The 19,258-nt window shown below is 43.2% G+C and overlaps 2 protein-coding genes across 22 annotated transcripts in view; one reads left to right on the top strand and one right to left on the bottom strand.

Moving 5' to 3' along the window:
• Window positions 1–264: 264 nt before the first annotated feature.
• Window positions 265–10,207, bottom strand: MBD4 (methyl-CpG binding domain 4, DNA glycosylase). Of its 7 annotated transcripts, none has more exons than XR_014064357.1 (8): window positions 9,909–10,207; window positions 7,856–8,086; window positions 6,636–7,438; window positions 3,869–3,943; window positions 3,657–3,791; window positions 2,515–2,664; window positions 1,941–2,096; window positions 265–709 (listed from the first exon to the last, which is right to left on the bottom strand). XR_014064357.1 is itself a non-coding variant. In XM_081526334.1 (8 exons), exons 1-8 carry the CDS (start codon window positions 9,999–10,001, stop codon window positions 632–634), a joined length of 1,665 nt encoding a protein of 554 aa, XP_081382460.1. In that variant the 5' UTR covers window positions 10,002–10,207; the 3' UTR covers window positions 265–631. The 7 variants fall into 7 exon arrangements, 4 of the variants coding, with proteins under 4 accessions (XP_081382460.1, XP_081382459.1, XP_081382462.1 ...); XR_014064356.1 differs by having other exon boundaries at window positions 7,856–8,082; XR_014064355.1 differs by having other exon boundaries at window positions 9,913–10,207.
• A 146-nt stretch (window positions 10,208–10,353) lies between these two features.
• The window catches only part of IFT122 (intraflagellar transport 122), a 68,357-nt gene continuing 59,452 nt past the window's right edge, over window positions 10,354–19,258 (top strand). For 14 of the 15 annotated variants that reach the window (XR_014064351.1, XR_014064352.1, XM_081526300.1 and 11 more), the window contains exons 1-3: window positions 10,354–10,482; window positions 17,243–17,309; window positions 19,124–19,208. Coding sequence is in view for 9 of the 15 variants with exons in the window: in XM_081526300.1 (XP_081382426.1) it covers window positions 10,442–10,482; window positions 17,243–17,309; window positions 19,124–19,208 (193 nt within the window). In the remaining 6 variants the exon portion in view is untranslated. Of the gene's footprint in view, window positions 10,483–17,242; window positions 17,310–19,123; window positions 19,209–19,258 lie in introns of those variants that run through there. The other variant, XM_081526304.1, reaches the window with a different exon arrangement.

The raw sequence follows: 19,258 nt of genomic DNA, 5'->3' as shown, positions 1-19,258 counted from the left end.
ATTTTTATTAATTGGGCTTCCCTAGTGGCTCAGTGGTAAAGAATCCACACACCAATGCAGGAGATGCAGGTTTGCTCCCTGGGTCAGAAAGATCCCCTAAAGGAGGAAATGGCAACCCACTGCAGTATTCCTGCTTGGAGAATCCTCATGGACAGAGGGGCCTGGTGACCTACAGTCAGACAGGGTTGCACAGAGTTGGACACAACTTAGTGACTAAATAGCAATGGTATCATTTTCTACACAAAGAAAACAGAAAGTCTAATCTTTCCTCAAGCAAGGTTGATAGAAATTTGCTTTATATTGTTGGTAACAAAGAAGATTTTTTTCCAACTTCAAATCACATTTCATTATTGGAAAGTCATATACATTTACATTTTTAGGATTGTTGTCAAATAACAATTTATTTTTTCTTAAAAAAAAAAAACAAAAAAAACAACTCTTAAAACATGTTCCAGCACATTCAGTAGCAAAGATCTACCAGTGACACACATTAAGAAAACACACAGTAGGTTGGTAGTAGTTGGGCTGATTAAAATCTATACGCCTGGAAAGGTGGTTGTGCTTAACGGAGCCCTGAAGAATCAAAGTGCAAAGCGATGTATAAAAAACAAGCCTGAAAACTTGAGAGTTTTTAAGATAGACTTAATTTCTCGTGATTTTCCCAAAGCCAGTCATGATATTTATTTAACTTATGGTCTTCAGGGTGTACCTGGAAGAAATACAACACAGGAGGCAGATGCCTTATGTAAGTTTGTCAGAAATGCATTGATTAAATTGGCTTTTTAAAGATATAGTGGTGGTGGTGGGGCTGTGTTTTCCCTGGTGGTGCAGTGGATAAGAATCCACCTGCCAGTGAAGGGGACAGAGGTTTGATCCCTGGTCTGGGAAAATCCCACATGCAGAGCAACCAAACCCATGCACCACAGCTACTGAAGTCCATGCACCCTAGAGCCTGTGCTCTATAACAAGAGAAGCCACTGAAAGAAGAGAAGCCGGTGTAACAAGACGCCCACATACCCCAGTGAAGACTAGCACTCATTCACTGCAACTAGAGGAAGACCGCACAAGGCAACGAAGACCCAGCGCAGCCAAAAATAAATCAGTAAATAAAAATTATTAAAAACAAATAAGATACGGTGGGGGAATAGGACCTTATGATAATATACCCAAAAAATTATTAATCTGTAACCTAACGGGATTCACGAATGTTTAGAATTATACCTTACATCAAAGGAATCCTTCACAGTTTACAAGATACTTTCCACTTTGGCACTGATCTTCCCTAGGACTCAGTGTGTGAGGTGGTGATAATGTGAGTCAAATATTAATAGGCTATTTTTCCAGAAGGAGGTTATAGACCCTGAGAGTTTTAAACGACCTGCTTAGGTCACAATAAACGGTGAAGGAGGTCTGGGCTTGGCCAGACCAAGCAGCTAAGTGCTTCAGGGCAAGTCACAGACTGAGGGGACAGTGTGCCAGGCTCTGAGGCAGTGCCTCCCGGCGGCCAGGATGCCTCCCAGCGGGGCATGCTCAATAGAATGAGCAGCTGACGAAGGACCCACTGACCATAAAAACTGCCTGAGACCACCTAATCCCACATCTGCCTGCTGTCCTTCACGGGTGAGCTTGTGAAGGTGGGTATGACCGTGACATGAAGAAAACCACATCAGGCCTAGAGATGGTACGTGAACGGGAACAACGGGAAAGGCCCAAAAGTGGCACAACGATGGGGGTCACTCAGAGGCCAGGGAGCCTTTATCAACTCAGGAAAACTTCCAGACCCTCTCCTTCTGTCAATAAACCCCAAGCCTCCACTACCCTTTCAGCCTTGGAGTGAAATTGGTTGTGACCATAATAGTAAGTTATGTCCAAGAAATAGTCTGAACCACCACGGTGGACTTATTTTGCCCAAGACAGAACATGCTGGAGCTGGGCCTTACCTGCTTCCACTCATTGACGCAAAAAATTCGGTATGAGTCGTTGCCGTATTTGCCAATCCCATGAAGCTCGATCGGGTACCTCCACTGCTTTGTCAGATATTCATCTGAGAATACAACACCCCACACATCAGGTCAGCCTCTAGAAAAATCCTTTCCCTAAAAAGGAGAAAGGGACGGGAAAGCATGTCTCCTAATAGACTCAGTAGCGACGGCTTCCTCCTGCAGCCCAAGTCCTGTCGCCTCTGCTCGTCTACCAGGAACTAATCTTTATTGTTTTGAGCTGGGCTAACTGGACAGAGGTGACATCCCAGAGGTCAGCTGGGCTTTCTGCTTCACTGCCTTCTTCCTCTAATCCTGCTCACATGGCCTGACCCAGCGCTGGGTAAAGATTCATCTCCTGGGTCAGCGGGAGACCGTGGTTTGGGGCAAGCGAACGATTTTCAAATGCCTTCGGAGCTTGGGCTGAAAGATCTCTATTAATGTCGCAACTGAAAACATTGAAATTTAGGGTGCGACTCTCTCTTAAATAGGCACATTTTTATGTTTTCTCCTTTGGGTGTATGGGTAAAGTTACCAGAGAACTTGATAATGGTTTTCGCTCGAAGATCGTAGAGACCAAGAGGTTTAAGAAGTTCTGAAACATCTCTCCAGTCTGCGGTCCTTGCTGCCTCAGCGGAAGGGTACTTCTCCAGAAACTGCCAGAGCACAGGGATGGCCATTTTGCCTGGGAAGTAAAAATAAGGATGCAATTACATGCCTCCAGATGGGTTGATTTTAGGTGCAGGTACCGCCTTATCTATGAATCTCACATGAAAGTGAAGTGAAAAGTGTCTCTTGCATCTCCACTGAGCCACCAGGGAAGCCAATGTCTTCTAATCAGTGGTTTAACAAGAAAGAACGAACGAAAACAAAAAACTCTCTATATGAAACGTGCCCTGGTGGCTCAGATGGTAAAGAATCCGCCTGCAATATAGGAGACCTGGGTTCGACCCCTGGGTCGGGAAGATCCCCTGGAGAAGCAAATGACAACCCACTCCAGTATTCTTGCCTGGAGAATCCCATGCGCAGAGGAGCCAGGCAGGCTACTGTTTATGGGGTCGCAAAGAGTCTGACACAACTGAGCAATCAAGTATGCATGAGAAGACATTACCTAAATAAACAGCAACCACTTTCAGGGTCGAAACCTAACATCATTAACCTATTTGGTTAGTTGTCCAGATTATGCTGAAACCTGGCCTTGCATGATGTCAGTGTTTAAATAATCAGATCATCAGATAACTAGTGTAAAAGCATACAGAACACAAAGATGCCAATGACTTTAAAGAAAGCATCCAGTGAAAAAGAAGTGCATTTTTACATGACAGAGAGATGAGGAATGTTAAGTAACTGATTTTCACTGATGACCAAAAGTAATTTGGAAGCAGAAAATAAATGACAATTTGCTCCTTAATGCAAAAAAAGGCCGGTAATAGAGACACAGACATAGTACTGTAAAGCAATTATCCTTCAATTACAAATAAATAAATTTAATTATTAAAAAAACAAAAAAAGCTGCTGGAGGTTATCTAGTCTAACTTTCTCATAGGTGAAAAATTTGAGGATTAAAAGGAGGCCTCACCTGAGGTCAAAATCAAACCTGAGGCCAGGCCTCCTAGCCAATTCTCCTCAACACACAGTCAGTCTCTACCAAGACAAAGATGAAAAGAATCCACAAACCTGAGGTCCGATTGAGAAATATCGTTGCAATGAGGAGCTTCCATGGATCATGAAAAAGAGTTTCCTGGACGAGATTAAAAGGTGATCGCGGAGGTGTCCACTTCTTAAAGGCCTTGCGTCGTGGGGGGCTAAGAGCTAAACAAACACACTGTATCAGAGCTGAATATCTGAAACAGATTTAAAGTCTGGCTTTCTGATGGGAAAAGGGATACCTTCTTTGCTGTATTTGCTGGAAAAATACAGGCTTGTTTTCCTTTTTTCTATTTGTGTCCGTGGGACGGTGTCTTCTGAAAAGGAAGAGCGAACACTGTTTACAGAATCTATGGTTCAGTCTACAGAAATATTCAGGACTGCAAATAACAATACACTACCACTATAAAGCATTTAGAATGCCCCAGGTGCTATTCTAAGCGCTTCACAAAAATTAACCAATTTAATCCTACTAATGACCTAGGAGCTAGGCAGGTGCTATTTTATCTCCACTTTGAAGATAGGGAAATTGAGGTACAGAGAAGCTAGGTAACTTGCCCAAAGTCACACAGCTAGTAAATGTCAGAGCTGAATTTTTTTTTTTTTTCTTATTAGCTATACTTCTTTGTTCTATTTAATTAGTTGTTAGAGCTGAAATTCTAATCCAGGCATTCTGGCTCAAGTCCATGCCTTTAACCACTGCTATACTAGTTCTCTATGATTTATGGTCAGAGTTCACTATTTTCAGAAACTGGAAATAATATAGAATATTTTAAATTATGACATTTGTACAATGTGGTCATTAAAATATTTTAAGACTAGATGATGAATTTTTTCCCATGTCATTAATTTTTAAGTGAAAAAAGCAATACTCAACACATGATCCCAATTTTAAAAAAAAGAAAAATATGATAGTGATTAGAAGGAAATAAACCAAAATGATATAATGGTTGTTGTTAATTTTTCTTGTAATTTTCTGTATTTTTCAAATATTCTGCAGTAATACTTTTACCAGAAAAACAACAAAAAAGGATACAGATAAATAGAACCTGCAGAAAAACCCAAAGATTTGGACCTTACAACACCAGAGGCCACTATCTATTGGGATGTTGAATTTAACAAAGACTCTTTGACCACCATTATTGTTAGGCCTCTCAAGTTTCTAAAATCATTCACATTTAATACTCCCTAGAGCCATACCCTTTAAATTTGCATGTCAGTTAATAATACCTTGTGTTTGTCTAGCGTGAAGCCATCTTTTTCACTTCCCATTTTACAACATTCATGACGTGAAAAACAGGACTAGTGAGGGTCACTGCTTGTAGTTTACAGATGAAGACTCTTGCTGCTGCTACTGCTACTGCTAAGTCACCTCAGTCGTGTCCGACTCTGTGTGACCCCACAGACGGCAGCCTACCAGGCTCCGCCGTCCCTGGGATTCTCCAGGCAAGAACACTGGAGTGGGTTGCCATTTCCTTCTCCAATGAATGAAAGTGAAGTCGCTCAGTTGTGTCCGCCTCTTAGCGACCCCATGGACTGCAGCCTACCAGGCTCCTCCATCCATGGGATTTTCCAGGCAAGAGTACTGGAGTGGGGTGCCATTGCCTTCTGAAGACTCTTAAGGCTTACAAATTAAGCAACTATCTGAACAACAGCGAGACTGACTATAGATTGGGATACGCACCCGTGTCTCCAGGCAATCAGTCTGGGGTTTTTTGCTATTCTAGTTTGAATAGGCAAAGCCCAGTGGAAAGCAAAAATGGTTAGAACAACAGAAACTGCTCTTACTAACTACTTGATAATTTCTTCTGCGGATTCCTAAAGTATATGCGGTCTAAGCCTTCTTATTAATAGGAGACTAAGTTCAGTTCACTTGGCAGCTTCTAACTAAGACAATGGGAAAGTCTTTACTACTCCATCAGACACCTATTACCTACAGTAAATGTATCATCTCATCTCATGTTAAGAATAGACTTTATGCATGTGATGAATAGAATACTTCCATTTTAGTCACTAAAGGATGTTTTTAATATTTTATTTGCTCATTGTACTAGCACTAAATCTACATAAACTTCAAGACTTTAGGAAACTCAAGGCCTTTAAAGGGCAGATTTGAAGAATTTTTATGCAGTTCCTACATGTATGTGGTCATCTTCTATTTAAGGCAGAGAAACTCCAGGCACAGCAAAGATATAATAAAACCATGAGTGGGACTAAGAGAAGGAACCAAGTCTAACCACCTGCTCTATGGGTCTGTCCATGCTGTCTCCCCATAGGACTTTAAGTAAAATTACTATTCTTTAAAGGAGTTATTCATTATATCATAATGGCATAATGAATAACTAAGAGAAGGCTGCTCAAAGTTCTCCTTTTCATCTCCTATTCACTGAAGTATCATAAAGGCAAAACTGCTAAGCTCTGAACTCTGTATTAAGAGCATATTACAAATAATAGATGAACTATGTGATTAGTTTTGAATTATTTAGAGCTCTAAAGCATTTTAGAGTAGCATTACAACAGAAAATAAAAATGATTGTGATACATGCAAAATTAAACTGGAAGTCACACATCAGTAATAAGTAACAAGGGTGCAAAGAGAAGATACTGGCTAATCTCAAACAGTTTATGTATAAAAGGAGTCTTCCTCAAACCTCACAAGGGAAGCCTTTTCTTCCCCTCTAATGTTATAAGATTACTGGCTGGACAAAAGGGAAGAAGGGAGAGTGCTGTTGACGAGAGTCCCAGGTGTTGTACCAGGGAGCCATGGTAGCAACTGTCTGTGGAACAATTGTCCTCTGCTGGGGGCATAAGGGTGGCAGCCCACTGATTCCTTCTCTGCCATGCCAAAGGGCTTAAACATCAGTTAGGCAAAGCACTAGGACCAACTGGTAGGATGTATCTGATAACATGGCTCAAGAACTTCATTCTATTCCCACATCCTAACTGGCTATAGGCAGGAAGTGCAAACTCCTCATCGCACATTTAACAGCACTTTAGTGCACTGAATACCTTGAGATACTTTCACAGATGTAGAGTTTTTCTCTGTTTGTGAGCTGTCGTGGGTTTCAGAGCCACCTTCTGAAATGTCCATATGCAAATGCTCCTTCCTTTCTCCAGCTTCTACTTTGGTTCTTATTTCTTCAGATTCTAAAAAGGTGTCCTCACACTTATTGTTGGGTTCCGCTTCTTTGGCCGAACATAATTTGCTTACGATGCCAGAAGGGATCTGTTCAACATTTGGTTCCAAACACAAGGATTTTTTTTTACCAAGTCTCTCCTCTTCAGTGGTCACACTGAGGGCCTGGTTGCTGGCTCTGGCATCAGAGATGCAGCAAGTTCCCTCAAGGTGACTTTCCTGTGCAACAGGTTCACTTTTAGATTCTCTATTACTTTGGACAGGATCTGGAAGACTCTTGCGGCACCCTGTTTTTGTTTTCTTAGTTTGAATCTCTTTCAAAACAGTCACCTTTCTTTTGGACTTTCTAACCTTTCTGGAGGCAATATCATGAACACCCTCATCTTCTTTCAAGTTAGGTAGTTCTCTGCTATCCTGCAATTCCAAACTAGCACTTGGCAGGGGAGAAGCATCGTTTTTCCACCTGCTTCGTGTCCTGAGGTTCTGGTTTGAACTGTTACTTTGGTTTTGCAGTTGGGATGTCAGAGCTGCTGTGTTTCGGTCTTTACATCCTGACTTGATGCTCCTTTCAGGACGTACACTAAAATCAAAGTCTTCTGGCTTAAGAGAAGTCTCTCCACTTTGGTGAAGATAATTAACAAGTGAACTTTTGGATCTGAACTTCTGTCCCTGTGGGCTAGAAAATGATATTAAAGAACACTTACTGCTAGTAAATAAAAGTGACTTTTAAAAAGAACTTGGTCACGTTTCAGACTTTTTATTAGTAATCTCCAAATTTTGCCATGGACATTTACTATTTAAAATAAAAAACTGCTAAAATGATGCTTTTAAATAGCTTCCTCTTTGATAATATAACACAATTTTACAAACATAACTCAAGTGCAGTCTTACCAGTAACCATTTCAGTAGGAGAAAATGTTAAGTATTTGTCCCCAGCTCACCTGATATAACTAACCAGTGACAATGAAGGAACAGAATCCATGATTGTTTTATGGTAAAGACAGAAAAAAGTCAAAATTTCTGCTATGCTTTCCTACCATCTGTCTAGACCAAATTATTTGGCTGTACTGTCTTTACGACCTTGCATGCTCACCTGATGAAATATATGTCGTATTTGCCTGCTGTTTTCCCAGATAACCTTTGCTTCACAACTCTTTCCCATCCGCACGGTACAGACTTTTGGCACTCTGTCACTGTGTTCCCACCAGATTGAGCAGAAGCAACAGGCTCTTGTAGCGGGGGATTACACTCACTGCTGCTTTTCACCACCATTTGTTTTTCATCTTCTCCCACTCTTTCTGACCTCAGAGCAACATCTTCCTCCCTGAAAAAAAAACAAAGTGTAAGTGATTAGCTCATTTAAAATTAATTTGATTATGCTTATTCAGTTTCAGTCAGAGAAGGAACCCCATGGACTATGGGAGAGGTTAGAGTCAGTATGGCAGTCATGCTATGAGAGTATCTTCCTATTTTTCAACACCTTCCTGTCCTCCAATATGGGTTAAAAACGGTTGGAAATCTCTGCACAATGAAAAAGTCAAGCAATTTGCTAGAAAAAAAATTTTTTTGTTAATCATTGAATAGCACCGTTATAGAGATTGCTGGTGACACTTGGCATAAATTGAAACATATGAACCAAGAGCCAAGTTTTTAACCTGAGGATACACAGAAAGGCTTAAAGGAGTTAGTGAGACACCCTCTTTCACCCTCCCCCCAAATAAGTGAGGTAAAAATTTTAATATATGTGCATTTTGGGGGTGGTGGGAAAGTATCTATTACTTTCACCAGAAGTTGTAGCCCTCAAAAAGGTAAAGAACTTCTGATATAGAATTTTCAAATTCTCATTCATTCTTGATCTGACAACCTTGTGAAGGTAGGTAGGATAAGGATTACTCTCATTTTATTGATAAAACTGAGTAACAGGAAGATTGTTACTTGCAGAAATGGTTCCAGAACCCACGTCTACTTAAATCTTGGTCTAATATATAGAACAGTCTTATGGACTCTGAGGGAGAAGGTGAGGGTGGGACGTTCTGAGAGAATAGCATTGAAACATGTATATTATCATATGTGAAACAGAACACCATTCCAGGTTCAATGCATGAGACAAATGCTCAGGGCTGGGGCAATGGGATGACCCAGAGGGATGGGATGGGGAGGGAGGTGGGAAGGGGGTTCAGGATGGGGAACACATGTAAACCCATGGCTGATTCATGTCAATGTATGGCAAAAACCACTACAATATTGTAAAGTTAGTAGCCCCCAACTAAAATAAATAAATTTATTAAAAAAAAAAAATCTTGGTCTAATACTTCTGTCCCTGTCTGTACTATTGTTGAAAAACTTCAATAGAGGGTATCCTAATCACTCAGTCATGCATTCTCAAAGTTGGATGAGTGTCTAGAGATGTCTAACCAACTTCTTTTCTACAAACAGGGAAACTAAGCATGAATCAGAGATTAACTAGAACTAGAATCAAGGTCTTCTGATGCAATTTGGGGTTAAATAATTTGCGGGCTATGGGGTGGATCTGAGAAATTTTACCATTCACAGTTTTGGTGATAAGGAAACTGAATCCTGGTGAAAACAGCACAAACTTTAAAATCAACAGAATGGATTCAGATCCCAGCTCTCCCATTCCAAGAGCAAGTTACTTAACCTCTCAAAGTCTGTTTATCCACCTGTAAAAAGGAGGTGATACCTCTTTTAAGGTAGTCCTGAAGATTATATTTCGGGGGGGGGGAAGGGTAGTAGGTAAGTCATCTTAGCCCCACCCCGCACATACACAAGTACTCAAACAATGACTGCAGCTTCCTGTGTTACTTTCTCACGGTACCCATTTCTGGGGCGCTGCTGGCTGCTTAACACGACATCTCCTCCAAGGTCTTCCTCGGATCCTTCAAGATGAATTGATGATGATGATGACTGATGACTGATGATCCTCCAGTCAGATGACTGACTCCCAGGCAGTCATCTCCTTGCACCAGAAAACCTCCCAGCTCCCTCGTCCAGCCCCCGCTTGCAGGAATTAACTCTGTCAGCCTCCAAGGATCCATCCACCCTAGCTGAGAAAGGCCCACCCACTTCTACTCCCCCCCCCCCCATTTTACAGGTGGTGAAGCTGAGGCCCGAATGGGAACAATGACTTGCCGGAAGTCACACAGCCGGTCTGGGACTAGGCGCTCACGGTCGACGACCGAGGGGGCAGCTCCGCAGTCCCCCAGGCTCGGACTCTCCATCCCAGACGTGCCCCTCAAGTGGGCTCCGGCGGCAGCAACAGGCCGAGAGGGAGCGTCACCCGGGGTGTGCAGCGGAGTAAGAGGTCAAAACTTCTTCAGTTCGGAGCGCTAGGCTGGAACCAACAGCTGAGTGCAGTGAAAGTCTGTCCGACCCCTCAGCAGCTTTGCGGTCGCCCCCTCGACCGCAGCCGCCATTTCCGCGGCTCAGCCAATCAAATCCTTCGTTGAGGAAGACGCACCGTTCCGACCAATCGCGGACGCCTCTAGGTTCCCATTCCACCGGTCCAGCCCTTTTAGACATGCGCACTCGAAACCCTGTCGCGCGCACAGCTCACTGCGCATGTGCGTTACCAGGGGTAACGCAGGTAGACAAAGTGGCTGGCTGAGGAGGCCTGTTGCTGAGGCGGGGAGGAGGGGCCCGACGCTTCTGGGAAGCCGCAATGAGGGCCGTGTTGACGTGGAGAGATAAAGTCGAGCAGTGGTGAGGAGCGGGGCACTCCGGGAGAAGCGGGAGACCGAGGGCCAGCAGGGATGGCTGGTTCCTTGGCGTGAATACCGGTGGTTGCCAAGGGCAACGGGCCTGCGGCCTGGGCTGAGGGCACTGAGCCCTGGGTCTGGGCAGCTCCAAGGTCGCCCTCCCACCCCTTTGCAGATGGAGAAACTGAGGCCTGGAGTGGGAGCGAGGGGATGTACCACGTATGAGGTAGCGGCCTTTGGAGGCGGCTTCACGTGTCCTCACAATCTGATCTTGTTGTTGCCTTACTCAAAAATCCATCTTGGGCTCCTCGATGTTTTCCCAACTTGACAACTTTTTGCCACATCCACGTGTTGCCTATACTCTTGCTTGTTTTTTTCTCAAAATTGTCTGACTTATTTTTCTTTAAATATGATTTTACATTCTACAGGGAAACCTTATTACTCCGTGTATGAAAACCAGTAGCAATTGCTGTAACTGTAAGATAACTGTAGGACTTAAGGCAGGGAGAAACAAAAGGAGGTTAACAAGTTGTACCTAGATACTGTTGCTAGGGTACCTTTGAGCCTCAGGGGTACTGTCTTTAAAGCTGGAGATTTAGCAACTGTGGTCAGAGAGGTGCTTGAGATGAATAGCATCAAACCAAGACTTTGTCTTGTGTCTTGTTAGGTTTGAAAGAGTCTTGAAAGAGAATGACGTTCTCACTTTATGATTGAATATTGTTTAATGTCTTGTTCCATTTTTGTCACCTAAAATCATCATTTTATCACCTAAACCATCATCGAACGGTTCTATGAATACCTACAAGACCTTCTAGAACTAACACCCAAAAAAGATATCCTTTTCATTACAGGGAACTGGAATACAAAAGTAGGAAGTCAAGAGATACCTGGAGTAACAGGCAAATTTGGCCTTGGAGTACAAAACGAAGCAGGGCAAAGGATAACAGAGTTTTGCCAAGAGAATGCACTGGTCATAACAAACACCCTCTTCCAATAACACAAGAGAAGACTCTACACATGGACATCACCAGATGGTCAATACCAAAATCAGATTGATTATATTCTTTGCAACCAAAGATGTAGAAGCTCTATACAGTCAGCAAAAACAAGACCAGGAGCTGACTGTGGCTCAGATCATGAACTCCTTATTGCCAAATTCAGACTTAAATTGAAGAAAGTGGGAAAAACCACTAGACCATTCAGGTATGACCTAAATCAAATCCCTTACTCTTATACAGTGGAGGTGACAAAGAGATTCAAGGGATTAGATATGATAGAGTGCCTGAAGAACTATGGATGGAGGTTCATGACATTGTATAGGAGGCAGTGATCAAGACCATCTCCAAGAAAAAGAAATGCAAAAAGTCAGAATGCTTGTCTGAGGAGGCCTTACAAATAGCTGAGAAAAGAAGACAAGCTAAAGGCAAAGGAGAAAAGGAAAGATATACCCATTTGAATGCAGTGTTCCAAAGAATAGCAAGGAGAGATAAGAAAGCCTTCCTCAGTCATCAATGCAAAGAAATAGAGGAAAACAAGAGAATGGGAAAGACTAGAGATCTCTTCCAGAAAATTAGAGATACCAAGGGAACATTTCATGCAAAGATCGGCACAATTAAGGACAGAAATGGTATAGACCTAACAGAAGCAGAAGATATTAAGAAGAGGTGGCAAGAATATAGAACTATACAAAAAAGATCTTCACGACCCAGATAACCACGGTGGTGTGATCACTCACCTAGAGCCAGACATCCTGGAATGTGAAGTCAAGTGGGCCTTAGAAATCATCACTACGAACAAAGCTAGTGGAGGTGATGGAATTCCAGTTGAGCTATTTCAAGTCCTAAAGGATGATGCTGTGAAAGTACTGCACACAATATGCCAGCAAATTTGGAAAACTCAGCAGTGGCCACAGGACTGGAAAAGGTCAGTTTTCATTCCAATCCCAAAGAAAGGCAATGCCAAAGAATGTTCAAACTACTGCACAATTGTACTCATCTCACACGCTAGCAAAGTAATGCTCAAAGTCCTCCAAGCCAGGCTTCAACAGTACCTGAACCATGAACTTCCAGATGTTCAAGCTGAATTTAGGAAAAGGCAGAGGAACCAGAGATCAAATTGCCAACATCCATTGGATCAAGATTGCTGGGAGAAATATCAATAACCTCAGATATGCAGATGACGCCACCCTTATGGCAGAAAGTGAAGAAGAACTAAAGAGCCTCTTGATGAAAGTGAAAGAGGAGAGTGAAGAAGTTGGTTTAAAACTCAGCGTTCATAAAACTACGATCATGCCATCCAGTCCAATCACTTCATGGCAAATAGATGGGGAAACAATGGAAACAGTGAGAGACTTAATTTTGGGGGGCTCCAAAATCACTGTAGTTGGTGACTGCAGCCATGAAATTAAAAGATATTTGCTCCTTGGAAGAAAAGCTATGACCAACCTAGACAGCATATTAAAAAGTAGAGACATCAGTTTGCCAACAAAAGTCCATCTAGTCAAATCTATGGTTTTTCCAGTAGTCATGTATGGATGTGAGAGTTGGACTATAAAGAAACCTGAACGCCGAAGAATTGATGCTTTTTTTTTTTAAAGTCTTTATTGAATTTGTTAGTGTTGCCTTTATTTCACCTCTTGGTTTCTTGGCTTCCAGGCATATGGGATTTTAGGTCCCTGACCAGGGATCGAACCCATACCCTCTGTATTCGAAGGCAGAGTCTTAACCACTGAACCAGCAGGGAAGTCCCAGAATTGATGCTTTTGAACTGTGGTGCTGGAGAAGACTCTTGAGAGTCCCTTGGACTCCAAGGAGATCCAATCAGTCCATCCTAAAGAAAATCAGTCCTGAATATTCATTGGAAGGACTGATGTTGAAGCTGAAACCCCAATACTTTGGCCACTTGATGCGAAGAACTGACTCATTGGTAAAGACTGTGATGCTGGGAAAGATTGAAGGCAGAAGAAGAAGGGGACGACAGAGGATGAGATGGTTGGATGGCATCACCAACTCTATGGACATGAGTTTGAGCAAGCTCCGGGAGTTGGTGAAGGACAGGGAAGCCTGGCATGCTGCAGTCCTTGGGGTAGCAGAATCGGACACGACTGAACTGAACTGAACTGAAGTTCATCATATAAGGTTGCATTTGGGGGAATACTGATTTACTGGGGAGTTTTCCACAGCCTGACTTTCAAAATCTTCCTTTATGATCTTTTCAGCTTCATTTGTGAAGCCTCTGTTTTAGCTTCTGGAACAGAGCCATTCCTCCTCTGTCTTTTCTTAGGCCTCTGTGTGAGGAAAGCATGCCTTCATCTCACAGTGAAGTCCTGAACATCCTTAAGGCTCCCTTTGGAAATAGTTGCTCTCTTTGTACTCTGTACCAGTAATAGCTAATGCTCACTCTGTGCCAGGCGCTGGTTAAGAACTTCACATTTTTTAGCTCATCGTCACCTCACAACAGCCTGCTGACATAGGTACTGTACTTATTTCTGTTTTACAAAGGAGGCAACTGAAGCACAGAGAGGGTAAATAATTTCTCAAGATCACACAGTAAGTGATGGAGGTAGTTTTCTGCCTCACTCCAGAGCCAATGCTCTTAGCCACTACATTCATTATTCCCAGTGTTTCAGGGAACAGCAGGCTCAAATGCCTGTATGGGTCAAGCAGGCAACCTAAGTGGGAGAAGTTTATTTGTATCTTAAACACAAGGAATTGTCTGTTTCAGGCGTGTTCTTCTTTTCTATACTGCTCTTTTCTTGAAACATGTAGCCCTTCCAGTGTATCTTTCACTTGTACTTTTTAAGAGATTTGAGTTAAAAAATTTTTTTAACTTATCTTTTAACTCTGTTATAAAAGTGCTCATAGCACAAACTGCTGATAGCTAGCAACTGAGCACTGGATTTGAATTCTGGCTCTCACTGCATTGAGTGCATGCTCAGTCAACAGTAGCTGTTTATTTTCAAGCAGGTTAGTTAATTTCTTTTTACCTGGTTTCTCATCTGCGAAACAGATATAGGGTTGTTATGAAAATTAAGGAAGTTAATACATGTAAAGCATTTAAACTGTACTTTGCACACATGTAAATAAATGTGCTTAATAAATATCAGTCACTGTTTTTAAAGTATTGAGAGTAGCCAAGATTTGTTAAAATTGATGGTAACTCAGGAGAGTGGAAGGAGGTATAGCACAGACTCTAGAGTCAGACCTGAGTTAAAATTCTGGCCCTTTCACTTGCTGACTGTGTGATACTGGGCAGGATACTTGACCTCTCTGAGCTGTGGTGTCCTCAAGTGAAAGTGAAAGTGTTAGTTGCTCAGTTGTGTCCAATTCTTCACGACCCCATGGACTGTAGCCCATCAGGCTTCTCTGTCCATGGAGTTCTCCAGACAAGAATACTGGGGTGGGTTGCCATTTCCTTTTCCAGGGGATCTTCCCAACCCAGGGATCAAATCTGGGTGTCCTGCATTGCAGGCAGATTCTTTCCACTAGCGCCACCTGTAATTGAGTAGTAATTCTTACCTCATAGAATTGTGAGGATGACATAAAATAATGCATTTGAAGAAATAAACATGAGGTGTCTCTGTGGTAAATGCTCTTAAGTAGTTACCAGAGTGTTTTGTTTTTGCGTTTTTGGCCACACCCTGAGGCTTGTCGGCTGTTAGTTCCCTGTGCTTAATCCCTCAGTCGTGTCTGACTCTTTGCGACCCTTTGCACTGTAGCCCTCCAGGCTCCTCTATCCGTGGGGTTTTCCAAGCAAGTATGCTGGAGTGGGGATTTTCCCAACCCAGGGATTGAATCTGTGTCTCCTGCATTGCAGGCGGATTCTTTACCGGCTGAGCTAGTTCCCTGTTTGCTGTCGTTCAGTCACAAAGTTGTGTCTGACTCTTGGCGATCCCATGGACTGCAGCACGCCAGGCTTCCCTGTCCTTCACTATCTTCTGGAAAAGTGAAAGTGAAGTCACTCAGTTGTGTCCAACTCTTTGTGACCCCATGGACTGTAGCCTGCCGAACTCCTCCACCCATGCGATTTTCCAGGCAAGAATACTGGAGTGGGTCGCCATTTCCTTCTCCAGGGGATCTTCCCGACCGAGGGATTGAACCCTGGTCTCCTGCACCACAGGCAGACTCTTTACTGTCTGAGCCACCAGGGAAGCCCTCACTATATTCTGGAGGTTACGCAAACTCATGTCCTTTGATTCAGTGATGCCATCCAACCATCTCATCCTCTGTTGCCTGCTTCTCCTCCTGCCCTTAATCATCAGGGATCAAACCCATGCCCTTGGCAGTGAAATCTCGGTCTTAACACTTGTCCACCAGGGAATTCCCCAAGCTGTCTAGTTTTTGATCACTCACAGGTGCCAGGTTAACTTACCCCATGCTTAGCTTTTACAGTAGGCCATCACGGCAGTGCTGTCTGACACATTCTTTCTAGCATCACTGGAACTAATAAGATCACCTGTCTGGGGGCATTTGAGAATCTTTGTAATATGGCTTCAGTCTGTTTTCTCCAGCCTTATCACTTGCTCCTTGTTGCCCTGCACATAGATAGCCACATGTTTCAGTCAAATTAGGTTATTTGGATGTTTGCTGTTCCCACCGTCTGTCTTTGTTTGGTTTTCTCTGCCTGAAATGCTGCGCTTGCCCAATCTCCCCCTGCCTGTCTCGAAAGCTCTACCTTTTTCACCAGTTGTGTTCTTCATGAAGCTTTTTCTGATCCTCTCCAAATCAGAACACTCTGTCTTCCTGCTTGGAATCCCACAATATATGCTTTAATGTATCTCCTAAAGCCTTTATCACGGTATTATTCTATACTCCATCCAATCTACGGAGAAGGCAATGGCACCCCACTCCAGTACTCTTGCCTGGAAAATCCCATGGACGGAGGAGCCTGGTAGGCTGCAGTCCACGGGATCGCTAAGAGTCAGACACGACTGAGAGACTTCACTTTCACCTTTCCCTTTCATGCACTGGAGAAGGAAATGGCAACCCACTCCAGTATTGTTGCCTGGAGAATCCGAGGGACAGTGGAGCCTGGTGGGCTGCCATCTATGGGGTCGCACAGAGTCGGACACGACTGAAGCGACTTAGCAGTAGCAGCATCCAATCTAAGAGGTCACTGTTTGTAAAATATTATTTTCTGTATGATTTAAGAGAGCAAAGTATGCTGCCAATTAAACTGACACATTATCAGTTATAAGAGGCATCCTAGCATCAGAAATGTTAAAATGTGAAAAAAATGTGTGCTGTAGACTTGATGACATGTGGTTCTTTGTGAGTGTGTCTGAGCCTCGCCTTCCTACAGGGTGGTCATTTCATGACGGCAGGGAGGGACTGATTTTGTCATCTTGTAGCTGTTCGTTCTTAACACGAAAGAGGCACTTGATAAATACCTGATTAATTGGAGGAAGTAATGATATTTTAGTAAATGACCTGTGGATTTTCTGGCCCTCACACATTCATTTGTGTAGCCTTTATGGTTTCATGATGAGATAGTGCCCCCCACTGTTGACCCTTTGAATCAAGTCTGGTGTCTGGCTTCTGGACAAGTGGTGAGTGGGATACAACCCTAGCTGCCAAGTGAATTGTGACGGAAGGTGTGGTGGTTGAATGGAATTTGCAGCCAAACGCAATTCTTAGCTATTATTTTTCTTCCTCCTACACAAGCCGTGCTTCATAATGGACATGACATTTGCTTTCCTGGCCATTAGCCGACCTCATCATTTTGGCTCCTAATTGTCCTTTTGTCTTGTCTTGTCTCCTGTTTAGTGTATATGACCTGGCATTCAAGCCTGATGGAACCCAACTGATTTTGGCTGCAGGAAACAGATTACTGGTAGGATTTTGTCTGAGTTTCCTTTTTAAGTGCTTTTTTCCCCTCTCCCTCGGGTAAGTGCTCTGAAATTTGACCTGGTTTTTAAGATAAAAAAGGCAAGGGCGGAAAAACCAGTCATTACTTTTTAATAGGGAAGGAAATGGGCTATTTAAAACACGTAGGTAAACTGTCTATCAGCTAGGAACCTGTGAACAATACCTCCTTTGGAGTCATTAATCTCTCCCTTTTTACTTGAGACACCCATGAACGAGTTGAAAAATAATTAATCAAAATGCCTGTGAAATGGAGCCTTGTCAGTTCACATTTTTGTCGCCCTAAAAAATTCAAGCAACAGGGCTGAAGGGGCTCCCTCCATGAAAGCCAGACAGCCTGACTGACCCCAACTTTTAGGCACAGGCCCCCCCCAAAGAGTTCCATATGGATGTTGTACTATTGTTCATATTTTTAAAGAATATAAGCTCCCACTGGAAGCTGTCCCAGTATATAAAAGTCGTTTTCAGAGAACACTTTGTGTTTGACCTGAGAACCTTTGTCTGCTTGCCCCTTCTTCCTGTGTATGTCTGCTTCCTCTTGCTCTGTCGTCTCTAGATGTGCAGACAGCCTGCTTTCCACTGTCCGCATGGAAACCACATAATCTTAAAGCCCTGAGTCAGTTGTTCCACAGACTTCTCTCCAGGGTAAACAGTCCAAATCCTTTTAGGTTTTTCCAATAGGTTACCTTCTCCAACACGGATCCTTTCTGGAGCGTCTTGCCTTTATTTCTCAGGTGGTGTTTTTTTTTCAGTCTCCACAAAATTTATAGATGTCACACAGCTGTAAAATTCTACGTCCACATTACAGCTGGGTTTTAGAACACTCCCTCCCACTTGCAGACCCAGAGTCCAGGTCTGTGACTCTCAGACTCTTGGTAGTGTCACGCGAGTGTATGCTCCTCGGTTCTTGTCACGTCACAACAAAGATTTGGAGTGACAGACATTAGAGCCCTCGGCGGATCATGGCTCTCGGGTCTTGGACAGACCATGTTATAGCTCTTAGACAAATCAGTGTTACAGCTCTATTTTATTTAGATAATAGCAGGAAAATCCATCCTTGAAGCATGAGGGCCTGCCGACCGTCAACCCAAAGACACGAAGAGAAGAACGCCCCTGCGCGCAGGAGAGAGGAAAAAGAGAGAGCGCTTTGGCTCCGCTTTTTATATGTTTTTTTCTTCCCCCTGAGCCTGTCTTATGTAAATTGGGCTTAGCCAGGAGTGCTGTTCTACCTGAAGTTCTCACTCCAGTCCTCAGACCTTCCTTTGATCTTCCTTTGTTCCATTTTCGCGGGCTTTTCCCTTCCTTTCTTTTAGCTACTGCCATTTTGGACTCCTGTTTCCTATTCTAACTACCTAACAGTAGCAAGTGTGAAATGCCTCTCTGTGAAGTCGGCAGTAGGAGCAGGGTCGCACTGGCGTTTCATCCTGCTCATGCTGGGCTCTCTGTGCTGGCTTTCTCTGGGAGGGTCTAGCTTGATTGGTCATAGATCCAGATTCACTCATGGGAGTGAACTTTGCAGGGAAGTTTCACGGACTAAACTTTTGTTTCTCGAGCATTAATGGTACATTCCCAGCCACATAACGTGTGGAATCATGGCCTCTACTTCTTGGGTTTCCCAACTTTCACAGTCAATCTGGTTTCTCGGTGTGGTTTTTGCTTGATACAAACTTAAAATATCGACACATGTTTTGTTATAAAATAAAAATAGCAGCAGCGACCTGCAGGAATTCTGACTCATGCATGCCACATGGGTAATCTATAGTTTCGTCTCTTCTTTGCCAGGTTTATGACACATCTGATGGCACCTTGCTTCAGCCCCTAAAGGGACACAAGGACACCGTATACTGTGTGGCATATGCGAAGGATGGTAAGAGGCTGCTCTAATTTAGTCTCTGTCATGGCCTCACAGCTGCTCGT

The sequence above is a fragment of the Giraffa tippelskirchi genome, chromosome 9 (genome assembly GCF_054371585.1).
Source record: "Giraffa tippelskirchi isolate mGirTip1 chromosome 9, T2T-mGirTip1v1.2.pri, whole genome shotgun sequence".
In the NCBI taxonomy this organism is placed as follows: domain Eukaryota; kingdom Metazoa; phylum Chordata; class Mammalia; order Artiodactyla; family Giraffidae; genus Giraffa; species Giraffa tippelskirchi.
This window is presented reverse-complemented; position numbering and strand designations above follow the sequence as displayed.